At 38.7% G+C, this 21,118-nt stretch overlaps 1 protein-coding gene across 1 annotated transcript in view; it reads right to left on the bottom strand.

The window, feature by feature from the left end:
• The window catches only part of LOC138843046 (disintegrin and metalloproteinase domain-containing protein 32), a 591,210-nt gene that overhangs the window by 11,850 nt on the left and 558,242 nt on the right, over window positions 1-21,118 (bottom strand). The window contains exons 17-19 of the mRNA XM_089327034.1: window positions 19,667-19,771; window positions 15,751-15,934; window positions 11,312-11,395 (exon numbers count right to left, since the gene is read on the bottom strand). Of these exons, the coding sequence (XP_089183160.1) occupies window positions 11,312-11,395; window positions 15,751-15,934; window positions 19,667-19,771 (373 nt within the window). The remainder of the gene's footprint in view (window positions 1-11,311; window positions 11,396-15,750; window positions 15,935-19,666; window positions 19,772-21,118) is intronic.

Raw genomic sequence — 21,118 nt, 5'->3', positions numbered from 1 at the left:
CTACATGTTAATATTCATTTTTCCCAGCACCATTTACTGAAGAGGCTGTTACTTCCCCCAACATATGGTTTGGACAACTGCATTGAAAATCAGCTATAAATAGATGAAATTATTTCTAGGTTCTCTATTCTGTTCCATAGATTTATATATCAGTTTATGTTGGTACAATGTTGTTCCCTATAGCTTTTTAGTGTGTTTTGAGACCACGTGTTGCAATGACTTCATCTTTGCTATTACTGTTTAATATTTCTTGGGCTACTACAGGTATTTTGTGGTTCTATAGAAACTCAGGATTTTTTGTGTGACAGAAACTAATATTTTGATAGGGACTACACTGAATTTTTAAATCTCTTTAAACAACATGGAAATTTTAACATTCATTCTTGCAATCCATGAATATAGGAGCTCTTTCCATCTTTTTATTTGTTGTTTTCTTTAATTTCTCTTATCAGTGTCTTACAATTTTCATTGTATAGGTCATTTACTTCCTTGGTTAAGTTTACAATGACTTTATTCCTTTGTGCCTATTTTGAATGAAATTGCTTTCCTGATTTTCAGCAAGTATTTTATTGGTATATAAAATACTTACTGATTTACTTTAAAAGGAACTAACACTAATTCTTCTTAACTATTCAAAAAAAAACCTAGAAGTAATTTTTCCAGACACATGCTACAAGACCAGCATTACTCTCATGTCCATACCAATTAAGGATATGACTAAAAAGCAAAGAAAAATTACAGTTTAATATCACTGATGAACACAGATGTAAATGTTTCAACAAAATACTAACAAATCAATTCCAACCATACATAAAAAAGATGATACACTATGATTAACTTGGATTTTTCCCAGAAATTCAAATATTGTCCACATACACAAATCCACATATGGAATATATCATATCAACATAGTAAAAATATATATAATAATTTCAGATGCTGAAAAAGCATCCAACAATATTTAATTTATTCCTTTATGACAAAAAAAGTTCAACAAATTAAGTATAGAGGAAATGTACTTCAACATAAAAAGGCTACATGTGACAGATCCACAGACAACATTGTGCTGAACAGGGAAAATCTCTAACAACATAGTACTGGAAATGTTAGAGCAGTTGGGTAAGAAAAGGAAATAGAAGACATCCAAATCAGAAAGGAGGAAATCAGTTATCCATATTTGCAAATGACATGGTTCTATTTATAGAAAAATCTAAAGGCTCCATTGATAGGCTGTCAGAATTGATAAAACTGCAAGATACAGTAGCTTTGAAAAGTGTTTCAATTGCTTACAATATTTTAACACTTCTATTTATTTATTTCTATATACTGATATTTTCTTCTGTTATGTATCACATTCTCCTTCTTTACATTAAATTTACTTATTATTTATGCTGAACATTACTGATTTCTCCTTGTGAAAGGTCACCTTGCTCACTTTTGAACTTTCTTTTTTATTTTTTAAAGTTTTATACTGGATACAAACTTTGGTAAAAAAATGCCCTATAAGAGCAGGACTTTTTTATTTCCCTTAATAATTTAACAAGATACTCGAAGGAAGTTACGTCTCAAAGTCAGGACCTGAGTAAGAGCATCCGTGGCAGTAGAAGAGAAGTGATATGGTGTGACATCCATAAAAGGCATAACAGCCTAGAGAGAGAAGGAGGAACAAGGAAGTGTCTGAGGTCCCAGGTTTAGGGAATTCTCTGTTGTATAGAGAGGGTAACAACAGAGCTTAGACAGGGCCCCTCTACAAAGACCTCTCACCTGAGTGACCCCCCACTAGAGATAAGTCCTGCTGTCACAGACAAGCAACTCAGTAATGAAGTGCTACCTCGAAGACTCAGGGCTTCCAGTATTCAGAGGAACCCACAAAGTTTCCTCTCAAACTTCTCAGAGCAGGGATTGCAGCAGGGAGATGTCAGTTTAAGAAGACAGGTACTCATGAGACATTCTCGCCTGTCTACTTTCCAGGGGCCCTAGAGATATTATTGCATTCTAGCAAGACAAAATATGTCCCAGGTCCAGCTGGACCCAGCAAGGAAGCAGCAGCTCCAGAGGTCAGGTGCACACAGTGCTCTTTGCTGTAGAGGACAGTGGGGGCATAGAGGCTAGAATAGTCCCTAGTGCTTTGGAAATAAGGAGGCATGGTCCATTGAGATTGATAACCAACTTCTTTCCCACTTCTTCCCAAATTCTGACACTTGAAAAACTACAGGTTGCTGCTGTATTCTTGTGTATTTGCCTATTCAGACTGCAGAGACTCAGAACTCCTGCACACTGGAGATGTATCTCACGGTAGAGTCTGGAAAATGCAATGGAATGAATTGGTGCACGATCATTTTTTCAAACTGGTGAAACGTTCTACTAAAATTTCCTTGAATAGCTTTTCTAAGCTGTTCTTTTGCCCCTCAGACCTTCTTGACACACATATATTTGGTCATTTGACGGAATACTGTAGATCCCAAACACTGTTTTTTGTTTGAATGATAGTGCACATGCCTGGGTGGGTGAAGTCATTGGCATCTCGAGCTCACTCTGAGTTCTGAATGAGCTGATTCACCCTGGCACAGAAGAAAGCTGGGTGGTAAATACACTGGCCACCTCAAACATCCCCTACCTCACTGACTATAGCCATAGGTATTTCACCATACATATCTTGGGTATCATTCTGGACTCATTCCACCCACAAACAGTGGCCAGAGCTCCCTGACCCCAAGCAGTATATATACCCTCTGAACTGAAGTGTAAGCCTTGGGTGTCTCACCCAGGCCCAGATGCAAACCTCCAGGATAAAACATAAAAAAAACAATGATCCTCCTGAAGTGTAGAAACAAGAGATCGTCCAAATGTATAAAGATCAACAAAGAAATACAAGAAATAAGAAAAAGGCAGTATGACTCTCCAAAAGGAACACAATGATTCATCAATATTGGACTGTGAAGGGAAATTCATGAGATGTCTGAAAAAGAATTCAAAAGAATCATTATGTTACTCAAGAATATGAGTAAACAGTAAAATTAAATTAGGAAGTCAGTCCATGACATGGATGAGAAATCCAGCAGAGATAGATAATGAAAACAAACCAAACAGAAAATAAGAAATTTACATATTCAATAAGTCAAATACAAATATAGTGGGAAGCCTTAACCACAGACTTGATGAGAGAGAAGAAAGAACACCTGATCTAGAAGACAGGTTTTTTTGAAATATCTCAGGCAAAAACAAAAACAAAAACAAAAACAAAAACAAAACAAAAAAACAGTGTTTGGGTTCTATGGTATTCCATCAAATGACCAAATATATGCGTGTCAAGATCTGAGGGGCAAAAGAACAGATTGGAAAACCTATTCAAGGAAATGATAGTAGAATATTTCACCAATTTGAAAAAATATATAGATATCCAAATACAGGAACTATACAGAACCCCAAATAGGTATAATCAGAAAAGATCCTCATAATGACACATTATAGCCAAACTTTCCAAAGTAGAACATAAAAAAGATATCCAAAAGTTTACATGTAGGAAGAACCACATCATTTTAAAGGATCTCCCATAAGACTGACAACAGATTCCTCAACAGAAACCTTACAGGCCAGGAAAGAATGGGAAAATCTGACAACCAATAAGGCTTAACCCTGTAAAGCTCTGATTGAGAGAATTTTCCATCACTTGGTCAGCCTTATAAATGATACTTAAGGATGTAATCCATACAGAAATAGAGAATAAAAACACAGGATCATGAAAGAATATGAAGGCAGAAGCCCCCAGGTTAAAAAAAAGAAACAAAACAAATGATAGAAATATTTTTGGAAAATGGAAGGTCGAGTAATTATCAATAATAACCCTGAGTGTAAATATACTAAATTCCCCAGGTAAAAAAATACAGACGGAAAGAATGGATTAAAAAACAAGACCCAAGATGTGTTTAGAAGAAACACATCTCACCAATAGATACACACAGAGTGAAAGGATGGGAAAAGATATTCCATGCAAACGGAAATCAAAAGTGAGCAGGAAGGACCATAATTACGGTACAGCAGTTTAAACTGCCACCTGCATTGCCAGTATCCACTTGGGCACTGATTTTTGTCCCACCTGCACAAGTTCCAATCTAGCTCCTTGATAATGTGCATAGCAAAGCAGCAGAAGTTGGCCCAAGCAACTGAGCCCTTGCTACACATGTAGGAGACATGGAAAAAGTTCATGGCTCCTGGCACTTTCCTAGCCCAGAGGTGGCCATTGTGGCCATTTGGCAGAGTGAACTAGTGGATGGAAGATATGTCTCTGTCTCTCCCTCTCTCTGTAACTCTACCTTTTTTAAAGATTTATTTACTTACTTGAATAACAAGTCAGAATAACAGAGAGAGAGAGAGAAAGAGAGAGAGAAAGAGAGAGAGAGAGAGAGAGAGAGAGTCTTCCATCTGTTGGTTCACTCCCCAGTTGGCCGCAACGGCCAGAGATGCTCTGATCCGAAGCCAGGAGCCAGGAGCACCTTCCGGGTCTCCCACGTGGGTGCAGGGGCCTAAGCACTTGGACCATCTTCTACTGCTTTCCCAGGCTACAGTAGAGAGTTGGATCAGAAGTGGAGCAGCTGGGATCCAAACCAGCACCCATATGGGATGCTGCCACTGAACGTGCGGCTTTACCTGCTATGCCACAGCGCCAGCCCCTCTGTAACTCTAGCTTTCAAATAAATAAATAAATCCTTTTAAAATGTGAGAAGGAATAGCTATACTCATATCAGACAAAATAGAATTTAAAACAAAAACTATTTTGAGATAAAAAAGGTCAATATGTAACAAGTAAGGGATCAATTCATCAAGATTTCATATATTGAATGTATATGCACCTAATGCTATACTCAGTTTAATAAAACAAATGTTAATGGATCTAAACAGAAACATAAGTTCCAGTAAAATAATAGGGGATTTCAACACCCCATATTCATCAATGCACAGATCAACCAGAAATAATTTAACAGATGAACAACAGAACTAATCTACCCTATAGACCAAATGGGCCTAATAGATATATGCAGAATACTGCATTCAACAACTACAGATTATGCATTCTTTCAGCAATGCATGAAACATTCTCTAGCATGAACTAGCCACACAAATCTCAAAAAATTTTTATTTTTTTAAGATTCTTCTTTGAAAGTCAGAGATACACAGAGAGAGGAAGAGAGAGAGGTACCTTCTACTTATTGGTTCACTCCACAAATGGCCACAACAGCCAGGACTGGGCAAGGCCAGAGTCAGGAGTCAGAAACTTCTTCCTGATCACCCACATAGGTGCAGGGAAGCCAAGCACTTAGGCCATCCTCTGCTGCTTTCCCAGGTGCATTAGCAGGGAGCTGGAGATTTAACTGGCACCTACATGAGAGGCTGGGATTGCAGGTGGCACTTTTACCCACTATGCCACAATGCCAGCCATGAACAAATTTTTAAAAATTGAAATCATGTCATGTATTTTTACAGACCACAATGGAAAGAAGCTGAAAGTTAAAAACAAAATTAACAAATGGATACTGAATGACATGCTCCTGAATGAACAGTGTGTCTAGGAGAAATCAAAAGAAATAAAAATTTCCTAAAAACAAAATAAAATGTAAATACAACATATCAAAATTTATGGGTTATAGAAACAGGAGTGTCAAAAAGAAAGCTTACAGCAATAAGTACCTACATTAAAAAAAATTGAGGCTGTCGCCACAGCTCAATAGGCTAATCCTCTGCCTGCGGCACCAGAACACTGGATTCTAGTCCCAGTCAGGGCGCCGGATTCTGTCCCGGTTGCCCCTGTTCCTGTCCAGCTCTCTGCTGTGGCCCGGGAGTGCAGTGGAGGATGGCCCAAGTCCTTGGGCCCTGCACCCACATGGGAGACCAGGAGAAGCACCTGGCTCCTGGCTTCGGATCAGCATAGTGCACCGGCCGCAGCGGCCATAGTGGGGTGAACCAACGGAAAAAAGGACTGTGATATTCACAGTCCAGAAATAACAAATTCAACTGGGGCTGGCACCGTGTCGTAGCAGGTTAAGCCATCGCTTGCAGCACCAGCATTCCATATGGGTGCTTCTTCTAGTCTTGGCTGCTCCACTTCTGATCCAGCTCTCTGCTACGGCTGGCCTGGGAAGCAGTAGAACATGGCCCAGGTGCTTGGGCCTCTGCACCCACATAGGAGACCCGGAAGAAGCTCCTGGCTCCTGGCTTAGGATCAGCCCAACTTTGGCTGATGTGGCCACTTGGGGAATGAAGCAATGGATGGAAGACTCTCTCTCTCTCTCTCTCTCCCTCTTTCCCTCTCTCCCCACCCCTTTCAAATAAATAAATAAATAAATCTTTTTTAAAAAGAAAGAAAGAACAGACTCACTAAAAGACTGAGATCTAGGTGCCAGCACTGTGGCATAGCAGGTAAACCTGCAGTGATGGCATCTCATATGGACGCTGGTTTGAGTCCTGGCTTCTCTACTTCTGGTCCAGCTCTCTGCTGTGGCCTGGAAAATTAGTAGAAGATGGTCCAGGTCCTTGGGCCCTTGCACCCGCATGGGAGACTGGGAAGAAGCTCCTGGCTCCTGGCTTCTGATCAGCACAGCTCCTGCCATTGTAGCCATTTGGGGAGTGAACCAGTGAATGGAAGACCTCTCTCTCTCTGTCTCTCTCTCTCTCTGCCTCTCCTTTTCTCTGTGTAACTCTGACTTTCAAATAAATAAATTAATAAATCTTTTTAAAAAAGACTGAGATCTACCATTGGACATACATCTTACCAGCACATTATTTTTTTAACAAGTCAACATGTTTTATCAAGTAAAATTAACAAAGCATACTATAAGGTTAAAAACACTTTAAAAAGGCATCAGAATCTGACCCCTATATGGCAAGGAAGATGGGATTCTAAGACAAGCAATTTGAAATTATGATTAACATGCTAACAGCTCTAATGGACAAAGTAGAGAGCATGCAAAAATAGATACATAATGTAACAAAAGATAGAAATTCTAAGCGTCAAAAAGAAATTCTAGAGATTAAAAATGCCTTTGATGAGCTCATGAGGAAAGATCTCTAAGCTTGAGGATTTTTTTTAGAATTTTATAAAACTTAAAAACAGAGTTAAGATTGAAAAAATAGAAGGAATATGAAAGAACTTTGGGACAACTAGAAAAGTTTAAACACATGTGTAATGGGAAAGCCAAAAGGAGAGTAAAGAATGGAATGGAAGAAGTAATTAAAGGAAGAATGACTGAAAATTTTCTGAAATTATTTCTTATATCAAATCACAGGACCTGGAAATTCAAAAAATATCAATCTGGGTAAATGTCAAAATTTACACCTAATCGTATAATTTTCAAGCTACAGAAAATCAAAGATAAAGAGCAAATTTTGAGAGAAGCCAGATTAGGTAAAACATGTTATCTACAGAAGTACAGTGATAAAATTACATTGGATTTCTCTTCGGAAACCATGTGAGCACAAAGAAGTTTACAAGAAAAAATCACCAACCTAAAATTTGTAATCCTATGAAATTATTTTACTAAAGTGAAAAAGAAATACTGCAACAAAAACTGAGTGTATTTATCAACAGCCTTCAAAGAAATATTTTAAAAAGCTACAAAAACAATCAAATACCTTGGAATAAACTTAACCAAGGATGTTAAAGATCTCTACGATGAGAATTACAAAATCTTAAAGAAAGAAATAGAAGAGGATACCAAAAAATGGAAAAAAAAATCTTCCATGCTCATGGATTGGAAGAATCAAAATCATCAAAATGTCCATTCTCCCAAAAGCAATTTATAGATTCAATGCAATTCCAATCAGGATACCAAAGATATTCTTCTCAGATCTAGAGAAATGATGCTGAAATTCATATGGAGGCAAAAGAGACCTCGAATAGCTAAAGCAATCTTGTACAACAAAAACAAAGCCGGAGGCATCTCAATACCAGATTTCAGGACATACTACAGGGAAGTTGTAATCAAAACAGCACGGTACTGGTACAGAAACAGATGGATAGACCAATGGAACAGAATAGAAACACCAGAAATCAACCCAAACATCTACAGCCAACTTATATTTGACCAAGGATCTAAAACCAATTCCTGGAGCAAGAACAGTCTATTCAATAAATGGTGCTGGGAAACTGGATTTCCACGTGCAGAAGCATGAAGCAAGACTCCTACCTTACGCCTTACACAAAAATCCACTCAACGTGGATTAAAGACCTAAATCTATGACCTGACACCATCAAGTTATTAGAGAACATTGGAGAAACCCTTCAGGATATTGGCACAGGCAAACAGTTTCTGGAAAAGACCCTGGAGGCGCAGGCAGTCAAAGCCTAAATCAACTATTGGGATTGCATCAAATTGAGAAGTTTCTGTACTGCAAAAGAAACAGTCAGGAGAGTGAAGAGACAACCGACAGAATGGGAAAAAATATTTGCAAACTATGCAACAGATAAAGGGTTAATAACCAGAATCTACAAAGAGATCAAGAAACTCCACAAAAACAAAACCAACAACCCACTTAAGAGATGGGCCAAGGACCTCAATAGACATTTTTCAAAAGAGGAAATCCAAATGGCCAACAGGCACATGAAAAAATGTTCAAGATCACTAGCAATCAGGGAAATGCAAATCAAAAGCACAATGAGGTTTCACCTCACCCCGGTGAGAATGGCTCACATACAGAAATCTACCAACAACAGATGCTGGCGAGGATGTGGGGAAAAAGGGACACTAACCCACTGCTGGTGGGAATGCAAACTGGTCAAGCCACTATGGAAGTCAGTCTGGAGATTCCTCAGAAACCTGAATAACCCTACCGTTCGACCCAGCCATCCCACTCCTTGGAATTTACCCAAAGGAAATGAAATTGGCAAACAAAAAAGCGGTCTGTACCCTAATGTTTATTGCAGCACAATTCACAATAGCCAAGACCTGGAACCAACCTAAATGCCCATCAACGGTAAACTGGATAAAGAAATTATGGGATAAGTACTCTTTAGAATACTATACCGCAGTCAAAAACAATGAAACATGGTCATTTGCAACAAGATGGAGGAATCTGGAACACATTATGCTGAGTGAACTAAGCCAGTCCCAAAGGGACAAATACCATATGTTCTCCCTGATCGGTGACAACTGACTGAACACCAAAAAGGAAACCTCCTGAAGTGAAATGGACACTATGAGAAACGGTGACTTGATCAGCATAGCCCTGACTGCTAATGGACAACTTAATACGTTGTCCCTCTTAGTAGATTTTTTTGTCTGTTCTACTTAATATGACTGGTTTAATTCTGTAATTAATACACAGTTATTCTTAAGTGTTGAAATTTAACTGAAATGTGATCCCTGTTAAACATAAGAGTGGGAATAAGAGAGGGAAGAGATGTATAATTTGGGACATGCTCAAGATGACTTGCCCCAAATGGTAGAGTTAGAAACATACCAGGGACTCCAATTCAATCCCATGAAGGTGGCATGTACCAATGCCATCTCACTAGTCCCAGTGATCAATTTCAGTTCACAATTGATCATAATGAAAGGACTGAGTCAAAGGGAGCACATAAACAAGTCTAGTACCTGTTAATACTAACCGATAGAATAAATAAAGGGGAGAGTGATCCAACATGGGAAGCGAGATACACAGCAGACTCATAGAACAGCAGATGTCCTAAGCAGCACTCTGGCCTCAGAATCAGCCCTAAAGCCATTCCGATCTGGCTGAAAAGCCCATGAGAGTATTTCAGGCATGGAAAGCCAAGACACTCTGGCAAAAAACAAACAAACAAACAAACAAACAAACAAAACCACCTAAATGAAAGATCTCTGTGAGTGAGATCCCAGTGGAAAGAACAGGTCTTCAAAGAAGGAGGTACCTTTCTCTGAATGGAGGAGAGAACCTCCACTTTGACTATGACCTTGTCTAAACAAGATAAGAGTCGGAGAACTCAAAAGGCTTCCATAGCCTTGGAAACTCATGACTGGAGCATAGGGAGATTACTGATGCATAAATAGGAGTGTCAGTTTGTCAAGTCAACAACAGGAGTCACTGTGCACTTACTCCTCATGTAGGATCTCTGTCCTTAATGTGCTGTATATTGAGATTTAATGCTATAACGAGTACTCAAACAGTATATTTCACTTTGTGTTTCTAGGGGGTTGCAAACTGTTGAAATCTTTACTTAATGTATACTAAACTGATCTTCTGTAAAAAAAAAAAAAAAGAAATTATCAATTCCCAACTTGACTCTCACTGGGATTAAACATGACAATAGGTCTGATCTGCTTTCATCATCATTTAAAAAATCATGTATTATTTTTCACTTTATGTTTCTGTGTGGGAGCAAACTGTTGAAATCTTTACTTAATGTATGCTAAACTGATCTTCTGTATATAAAGAGAATCGAAAATGAATCTTGATGTGAATGGAAGGCATGAGATGGAGTGTGAGAGGGGAGGGTTGCGGGTGGGAGGGACGTTATGGGGGGGAATCCATTGTAATGCATAAGCTGTACTTTGGAAATTTATATTCATTAAATAAAAGTTAAAAAAATAAGTTTTGTGAAAATGAAAATTATATGCTGGAAAATCAATTTTAAATAAAGAATGAAGAGAATTTGACAATGATAACATAAAGCAACAATTTTCTTATTAATTGATCTAAGAAATAATTATTCAGATGGATTCATTGGTAAATTCTACCAATGTAGCATGAAATAACTTCAGTTTTCTACAATCTCTTCCAGAAGATAGAAGCAGAGGGGATATGCCCTAATTAATTATTCAGGCCAATATTGCACTAATACCCAAACAAGAGAAAAATATTACAAGAAATGTAAAATACAAATGCTTCATGAATATAGATCAAAATATCCCCAACAAAGTATTAGCATGCTCAATTATTATATATTATATATTATTATATATTACATATTACAAATGATTATATATTACAATCTAGTGATATTTACCCCAAAGTATACAAGACTGGTTGAATGTTAAATTTAATTCACCACATACAAACAGGTTAAAGAAGAATCATATTATCACACCAGTCGATAAAGAAAAGGTATTTAACAAAACAAAATCCATCACCCATTCATGATAATTTTAAAATTCAATTCAATTCTATTCAATGTGTTCTGTAAAACTAATTATGGCTCCTGAATATAGTTATTCAGACCAACTCACATGTAAATAAGATAACAGAGCCCGGCACATCTAGGGACTCAATAAACACTGAAAAACTAGTGAATGATTACTCTCAAGAGAGATGTGATTCAGGGAAACATAGGCTTACTTACTCCATTTCCATGGCACTGTTGTCGACAAGTATATGATTGACTTTTAAGTGTTCTTGATTCTACACATAAACGATTTATACAAATCTAAAGAAAAATGTACGAAAAAGTCAAAAAAATTCAGCCAATATATATCAAAATCAATAATTGCATAGGATAAAATCAATCACTCAATGCTATAAATTTCTAGGTACCACTTTCACTGTGTTCCACTAATTTTGAGAAGTTGTATTTCATTTATTTCAAAATGCTTTAAAATTTCTGTTCAGTATTCTTCTCCACCAATGTGTTATTTCGAAGGATGTTATTTAATCTCCAAATATTTGAGGATTTTCCAGGTAACCCTAATGCAAACTATGAACTTTAGTTGATAAAGATGAGTCAGTGTAGATGCACCAAATTTATGACTATGGTGTAGGTTGTGGATTGTGGGGTTGGTTGTGTGGAATGTAGATGGCAAAAAGTACATGGAAACCCTTTGTAGCATATAGTCAATTTTGCTATAAACCTAAAACTAAAATAAAATAAATAATATTTAGAAGTTTTCAGGCAGGAACTAGGGAATATCAATGAAATAAGATTGGTCATGCCAAAAAGAAATTAATAATCAAAGAACAACTTTTTATTAGAATACAATGAAATGTAAAAAAACTATTCTTGAGCACATAGTTAAAAGAATGTATTGCATCCATTGGACATTAAAAAATTTGCACAGAAAATCAACTCAATATAATCATAGCACATATTGTTTTCATAAATTATGAGCTTTACTAGATCCCCCTAAGTATTTAATGTATATAATGGGATCTTTTATTAAAACATAATAAAGGAGGCATGTATTGTTTGTTTCAGTTGTTAAGTCACTCTTTGGAATACCATATTTCATGTGGAGTGCCTTGTTCAATCCCAGCTACTCCACTTCTGGTCCCCCTTGCTGCTACTGCTTATCCTAGGAGGCAGCAGATGATAGTTCAATTTTTTTTTTTTGACAGGCAGAGTAGACAGTGAGAGAGAGAAAGGTCTTCCTTTGCCATTGGTTCACCCTCCAATGGCCGCCGCGGCCGGCACACTGCAGCCGGCACACTGTGCTGATCTGATGGCAGGAGCCAGGTCTCTCATGGGGTGCAGGGCCCAAGCACTTGGGCCATCCTCCACTGCACTCCCTGGCCACAGCAGAGAGCTGGCCTGGAAGAGGGGCAACTGGGACAGAATCCGGCGCCCCGACCGGGACTAGAACCTGGTGTGCCGGCACCACAAGGTGGAGGATTAGCCTAGTGAGCTGCGGCACCAGGCCCAGATGATAGTTCAAATATGTGGGTCCCTCCCACCCATGTTGGAGACCCACACAGAGTACCAGGCTCCTGGCTTTGGCCTGACTCAGCCCTGGCAGATGTATGCATTGGGGAGTAAACCAATAAATGGAGATCTCTCTCTCTCCTCTCTCTCTCTCTTTCCCTTTCCCTTTCCCCCTCTTTCCCTTTCCCTTTCCCTCTCTCTCTTCCTCTCCCTTCTTGAAATAAAATAAAACTAAACATCTTTAAACTTAATGAGATACTGATAACTTTATTACAAAATATACCATAAATGTATGCATATCCTTTTAAGTTTAAGGATAGAGTAAGCAGGGTGTTGTGGCACAATAGATTAAGCTGCCACCTGCATGTCTGCACCCTATATGGGCACCAATTAAAGTCCTGACTGTTCCACTTCCACTCCAGCTCGCTGCTAATGTTCCTGGAAAAGTAGTGGAGAATGTTCCAGATGTCTGAGCCCCTGCCACCCATGTGGGAGACCCAGATGGAGTTTGAGACTACTGGCTTCAGCCTGACCCAGCCTTGGCCATTGTGGCCATCTGGGGAGTAAACTAGTGGTGGAAGATCTCTCTCTCTCTAACTCTGATTTTCAAATAATATATACATAACTCTTTAAAAAAGAGTAAGCAGGGGGTAGACATTTTGCCTAGGGGTTAAAAAATGCCTGGGTTTGAGTCCCAGGCTCCACTCCTGATTCCACTTTCCAGTTCAGTCACACCTGGAAGGCTGCAGGAGATGCCAGACGAGCCCCTGCCACTCACATGGAAAACCTGAACCAAGTACTTGGCTTTTGTAACATGAACTAGTGGATGGGAGCTCTCTTACTCTCTCATTATGTCTTCCTATCTGTCTCCCTCCCTCCCAAACAAGCCTTTAATTGAAAAAATGAAGTGTACCAAATGGGAAAGTACTAGGGATAGATAAAGTGTGCCAATTGGGATGCAAAGTACTAGGGATATATCCCCAACTCTGTTACTTACAGCAGTCTCAGCTTTTCTAAATTACAGTTTTCCTACATGAGCAAAATGCATTTCTCTAAAAATAGAAAAAGTAAATGGCATTTCAGTTGTAAGTCAAAACGAGATGATGAATGTGAAAATGCCTCATTTTACACATTAATGCACAATACAACTCTTCAAAGAAATAGACCACAAAGCCTTTTAAAATCTGATCTTTTAAGATTTATTTATTTGAAAGGCAGAGTGATAGAATGAAAGAGAGTGAGAGCAAGAGAGAGCGAAAGAGAGAGAGAGAAGAATCTTCCATTTTCCAGTTCATTCCCCAAATGGCCATAGGAGCCATGGCTGGGCCAGGCCAAAGCCAGGAACCAAGAACTCCACCAAAATCTGTTACCTGGGTGGCAGGGACTTAAATTTTGGGCCATCGTCTGCTACTTTCCCATGTACATTAGCACGGAACTAGATTAGAAGCAGAGCAGCTGGGACTTGAAAAGTTTCTCCAATATAGGGAATAAACATCAAATACAGTGCTTAGCCCACTAACCCACAATACTGGCCACCAATATAATCCCTTTAAACCCTGAATCTAACTCTTTAACTCTTCTCTCACTGGAACTGGGAAATGAAGTGTGATTTTTTAAAAAAAAAATATTTATTTGAAAGAATTAGAGAGAGGTAGAGACACAGAGAGAGAAATATGTCTTCTATCTGCTGGTTCCTCCCCAAATGGCTGCAATGGCCAGAGCTGAGCCAATCTGAATTTAGGAGCCAGGAGTCAGGAGCCTGGAGCTTCTTCTGGGTCTCCCATGTGAGTGCTGGGGCTCAAGGACTTAGCTCATCCTCTGCTACTTTCTCCGGTGCATTCGCAGGAACCTGGATCCAAAAAAGAGCCCACATGGGCTGCTGGCACTGCAGGCTGAGGCTTTAACCCTCTGTGCCACAGAGCCAGCCACAGTGAGGTGTACTTAAAAACTCCTCTTGGAATGTAGCATGTATTCTATGCCTAGCTTGATTGAAATTGAGATAAGGTGCCTACTACATGAGAACACTGACTTAGAAAACAAAGTGCTTCAACATACATAATTTATAGTATTATAAAAAGCTACTGATAAAATCTGTTTTCACACATTATCTCTCAGAATTGTTCATGATATAAAAAGTATTCTATTCTTATTAAATTACCCACTGAATAATCTCAAATATTTTATGGAAGTGTTGCATATTTTAGTTGTTTTGGCTTCATGAATATATTCATAAATATATCTACTGAGCTCCCTGGCCTAAACTTCCTTCAAGAAGACATTTGCAACTTCTATGCATGAAAAGGAAACCAGTATTAATGAGAGTATGTATTTTCCCTTGTAAACTTTATTTAAACTGTAAAATTATTAGAAGTTTACCCACTAAATAAAAGTTTAACCATATTAAATAATATGTTCAAGATAACTTAACAAGTAAGTGGAAGATTCAGAATTCAAATTTATGTGCATCTGTCTTTAAAACTTACAGTTTTTACTATGTTTCTACTATTTATACTATAATTATACATATGTTTCCTCGTGAACAAAGATGAGGTTTTGAGGTAAATTTATTTCTTCTATTTTTTTTCAGACTTCTGTTGGGCTCAGATATAAAAAATTATAGTGGTAAAAATCAATAATAATACCTGAATTTTATTTAGCTCTTACATTGGGCCATGGAGTAAATGTTATCATTATCCTCACTTTACATAGAGTTGAAGTTTCTCAGACTGGTTAAGTCACTTGCATAATGTCATCAGATAAGAGATGAGATTTAATTATAATCTGCTTGATATCAGGTGGGCCCTTATAAACTGAGTTATGGAGTGACATACTTTTATAATACTAGTAGGATTCCTACTTTGTCCTTTATCTGAGGAAAATCATGATTTCCCATGCTATGAAGTACTTAACCTCAATGTATTTCTAAGACTTCTCTCCAATCTCCAACCTTAAAGTAATTGGAGTTTCCTTGCTGTAAACACGGGAATTTTAAGACATACCATTATCCTCTTAGTATCTAGAAATTAAATATATTTATTTTGTCCTCCAAATACATACAACACTAGAAATGAATAAAATTTGATTCATAAATGAATATATTAAAGTAGTGAATAAAACTAGTGTCAAATAGATTTTAAATCATTTACCCTCCCTGTATCACATTCAGAGCCGTTTTTGACCTCCAGTGGATCTGGCGCTGAACCAGCCAATTTGTAGTCTATCGTCACACATATATTATCTCGTACGTAAGCATAAATCACAGCACCATTTGCTTGATAGAAAGGAGTTCGAGAAGGGTAGGTACAAATTAATCGTCCACATATAAGATTCCTGCAAACATAATAAATGTAAATAATTATTATGCATTAAACACTTAATTAGGAATGATTTGGATTTGCTTTATTTGCTTAAAAAAGAATCACTATTTATTTATGTCAATGCACTTAGGAGAAAATGTAATTTTTTTTGACAGGCAGAGTGGACAGTGAGAGAGAGACAGAGAGAAAGGTCTTCCTTTGCCGTTGGTTCACCCCCCAGTGGCCGCCGTGGCTGGTACACGGGGGCCGGTGCACCGCGCTGATCCAAAGCCAGGAGCCAGGTGCTTCTCCTGGTTTCCCTTGAGGGTGCAGGGCCCAAGGACTTGGGCCATCCTCCACTGTACTCCCGGACCACAGCAGAGAGCTGGACAGGAAGAGGAGTGACCAGGACAGAATCCGGCACCCCGACCGGGATGTAAATTTTTAACACTAACATTTAAAGTAAAAGGCAGAAATGTACAATTCCATTTATCTAAGCATTTTTCATTCAGTAATATAAACAGGTTTTTATTTTTTATAGGTTTAATTTTTTAGTTGTTAAAGTTCTTAATCAAAATATTAAGCTTTTTTACTGTGCTATGAATTTAAAATGTATTATTATTTTTTTTTCTTTTTACAGGCAGAGTGGACAGTGAGAGAGAGAGACAGAGAGAAAGGTCTTCCTTTTGCCTTTGGTTCACCCTCCAATGCCCGCCGCGGCTGATCTGAAGCCAGGAGCCAGGTGTTTCTCCTGGTCTCCCATGCGGGTGCAGGGCCCAAGCACTTGGGCCATCCTCCACTGCACTCCCGGGCCATAGCAGAGAGCTGGACAGGAAGAGGGGCAACCGGGACAGAATCTGGCACCCCAACCGGGACTAGAACCCAGTGTGCCAGCGCCGCAGGCGGAGGATTAGCCTATTGAGCTGCAGCACCGGCTTAAAATGTATTATTTCTAAAACTGAAAAAAAAGGTAAAAGAGAGGGAGGGAAGAGTAGGATATCATCAGGTTCTTAGACTTGTATCTACAAATCATATTGAATCTGTTAAAAGTTCATTAAAATTAGGCCAGTGCTGTGGCATAGTAGGCTAAGCCTTTGCCTGTGGTGCCAGTATCCCATATCGGCACCAGTTCATGTCCTAGCAGCTCCTCTTCTGATCCAGCTCTCTGATTATGGCCTGGGAAAGCAGTGGAAGATGACCAAAGTGCTTGGGCCCCTGCACCCATGTGGGAGACCCAGAAGAAGCTCCCGGTCCCTGGTTTCGAATTAGTGCAGCCCTGGCTGTTGCTGGGGAGTGAACCAGCAGATGGAAGACCTTTCTCTCTGTCTCTCCTTCTCTCTGTCTGTAACTCTACCTCTCAGTGAAGCAATATTTATAAATATATTCCAAGTGTTATGACATCCATCCAATTTTCATACACTCTATATATTAACTTCCACAAATAAGGGAAGGCGTGATATTTGTATTTCTGGGTCTGGCTTATTTCACGTAGCATAATCATTACCAGTTCCTGCAATCTTTTATCTAATGTCAGGATTTCATTCTTTTTGTTTTTTTAAAGATTGATTTATTTATTTGAAAGGCAGAGTTACAGAGAAGTCGACAGAGAGAGAGAGAGAGAGAGAGAGAGAAATGTCAGTCCCCCATCCACTGGCTCACTCCCCAGATGGCTGCAATGAATGGCCGGAGCTGCACTGATCTGCCTCCAGGAGCCAGGAGTCTCCTCTGGGTCTCACACACAGGTGCAGAGGCCCAAGGACCTGGGCCATCCTCCATTGGTGGAGAATCCAGAGAGCTGGATCAGAATTGGAGCAGCCGCCGGGTCTGGAACTGGTGCCCATATGGAATGCCAGCACTACAGGCAGTGGTCCCACCCACTACACCATAGCACCAGCCCCAGGATTTCATTCATAATAGATTTCTATTCACTGTGCATATTATATATTTACTATCATATAATCAATGTACCCCATAATTTTATCTCTCACTATAGACGAATAAAAAATATGAGTAAATGTTACTCCTACCCTCAAAGACCTCTCATTCCAGTATTACATCTGACACAAATTCCATTAAAAATGCTACAGATGAACTACAATACTGATGAAGACTTAAGATGAGGACACATTCTAACGTAACAGTTATGGAAAACCTCACAGAATGTGAATTAAAATTATTAAATTTTCAACAGGAAGAGTGTGATACTGATAAACGAAAGTAGTAACAGGCAAATCAAGGAAGCACAGAACTACACTATACAAGTATGTATGTCAATCCTATAACTATGCTTTGTTAACTAGTTATTAGCCTGGTGTCTAGCACATAACTTGTTCTTAATAAATATTTTGTTAAGGTCATGGCCACAATATTAAAGAGGTAACTCTTTAGGTGCATGAGAAAGTGAACTTTATTTTATAGACACTAAGCAATCTTCATCTGGAACAAGCAACCAAGTGAGTGGAGATACAAGTTCCATAAGGAAAATTGGAAAGGAAATGTACAGCTCATTTGGGCATGCAGGGAACTAGTAAGCAAAGAATAGCCGAGAGGCTGCCAGCAGCATCTGTGCCACAGGCCTGCAACAGATAAACCATACCTTCTTCCATGCCCATCCAACCTGACTGCAGGCTGTACACATCCATTCTCCGTCATGCAAATGAACCTCACTCCCCATGATGCAAAGATGCCATGATAACCATGTGTGTGCTACAGCCCATGATTCCTCCAAGATTCCCAATAAAGGGGGACACAGAAGCCAGCAGTACTGAAGCTCTATCAAAATTCAGTCCTATTTGAATATTCAACTAGAGCACCTCCCTCATCCTTTTAAAGGATGACCCCAACCTTGTAGAGAACAGCAGCTCTTCTTTTCTCTTTTTAAAGATTTATTTATTTATTTATTCAAAAGCCAGAGTTACAGAGAGAGAGGGAGGGGGGAGGGGGGCAGAGCGTGAGAAAGAGGTCTTCCATCTACTAGTTTACTCCCCAAATGGCCGCAACAGCCAAGGCTGATCCATGCCAAAGCCAAGAGACAAGAACTTCATCCAAGAGACAGTGTATTACTAGTAAATTTATTATTAATAATTTATATTATTTTATTATTAATAAATTATTTTATTTTATTAAAATAATTATTGATAAATAATATATTACAAAAGTAAGTGGGTATCAGGGGCCCAAGTACTTGGGCCATCTTCCACTGCTTTTTCTAGGCCATTAGCAGCAACCTGGATAGGAAGTGAAGTGGCTGAGACACAAACAAGGGTCCATATAGCATGCCAGCGTCGAGGTGATGACTTTACCCACTGCACCACAATGCTGGCCCTTTTCTTCCTCTTTGATAGAGGCTGTCCACACTCATGACTGAGTGTGTACCACTCTTTTAAATAAATCCTGCTTTCCTAAACCCCTTCATTAGTTCTTTCATAGGTAGAGGGAAGAGCCTGGAATACAGCCAGATGGTGGCCACAGCACAGCCAGTATTAAGGGGATTGCCCACAATACACACAGTATCATGAATTTCAATTCTGGATTGGATATAGGAGCCTAATGATCCTTCACATATAAATAATCTGAAATAAAATGAGATTTTATAGTCTGTAGCATTAGAAAGATGTCAGGGCTGGAGGTTTAGATTTGAGATTCACTCTCATGCACAGGTGTTTCTGCAGTACCACTGAAACGAGTGACATGCTTAACCTAGGGAGAGCAAAGCAAGAAAAGAAACACAGAACACAAGAAAAGTATTGATATTTGTATAACAAACCTCCATCCGCAGGGTGTATATTTGTTCCTGTCTTTACCGCAGTTCCCAAAACTATCTGTTTGAGACTGTATTTCTTCATAGCAGGCAAATGGAGCATTTTTGAACCTGTCAAAGTTAGAAATTGACTTGTATTTAAACATGTATCTGTTCTTCATTTTCACTCTTTATTCATATTTTGTATGTTACCTTTATAAAATTTTTATTAACAATCATAGTACATATTTATGGGTTGCACTGTGACATTTCAATACATTTATATAATGTATACTCCTCAAGTCAGGGTAATCATCCTTTCCCTTTCCTTGACATTTTATGATTGGAGTCTTGGAGTTCCTTTCTTTTATTTGCTCATAAAAGACAGAATAGGTTACTGTGAAGTGCCGTAACTTCAATCTACTGTGTAACACTAGTAACTTATTATTTTGCCCTAATTCTGACTTGGGATATGTTTCCTTTGTCTCTCTCCATTATTAAATAATGCAAATTGTTCATAGGAAGGTTGTAAGGAAGGAGAAAGAAGTAACATGAAAGGCAAAGTTCATGGTTATTGATCTTTTTTCATCACTTGGAGTTCCTTTCTTTTATTTGCTCATAAAAGACAGAATAGGTTACTGTGAAGTGCCGTAACTTCAATCTACTGTGTAACACTAGTAACTTATTATTTTGCCCTAATTCTGACTTGGGATATGTTTCCTTTGTCTCTCTCCATTATTAAATAATGCAAATTGTTCATAGGAAGGTTGTAAGGAAGGAGAAAGAAGTAACATGAAAGGCAAAGTTCATGGTTATTGATCTTTTTTCATCACTTTCAGAGTCATTTACATCACAAAAATAATACAGGGGAGGAAAGAGTGATATAAACTAAGAGAGCACTCTGTAAAAGGAAATAGAAAGGAAAGAAAAAGTACGCAAAACTAAATTTGTTCTCCTAGATTTTTTTTAAAAGACTTATTCCATTTATTTGAAAGGCAGAGTTAGAGGGAGGGAGGGAGGGATAATCTTTCATATCCCGGTTCACTCCCCAAATGCCTGCAACAGCTGGCAATGGACCGGGCCAAAGCCAGGAGTCAGGAGTTTCATCAGGGTCTTCCACATGGGTGCAGAGGCACAAGCACTTGGGCCATCTTCAGCTGCCTTCCAAGGTGCATTAGCAGAGAGCTGGATTGAAAATGGAGCAGCCAGACCACAAACCAGTACCCACATGAGATGCCACATTTGCAGGCTGAGGTTTAACCCATGATGCCACATGCCAGCCCCTTTCTAGATTCTTAGTGAAAACTCATAAAAAGACATGTCTATAACAAAATTAATGAGATTTCTTCAATAAGACATTACTTATTTTTATTTTTTTAACTTTTATTTAATGAATATAAATTTCCAAAGTACAGCTTATGGATTACAATGGCTTCCCACCCACCATAACTTCCCTCCCACCCGCAACCCTCCCCTTTC

The sequence above is a fragment of the Oryctolagus cuniculus genome, chromosome 2, assembly GCF_051225735.1.
Source record: "Oryctolagus cuniculus isolate XC-2025 breed Fujian yellow rabbit chromosome 2, ASM5122573v1, whole genome shotgun sequence".
In the NCBI taxonomy this organism is placed as follows: Eukaryota; Metazoa; Chordata; class Mammalia; order Lagomorpha; family Leporidae; genus Oryctolagus; species Oryctolagus cuniculus.
Note: the sequence above shows the minus strand (reverse complement) of the source record. Positions and strands in the feature narration are given on the sequence as shown.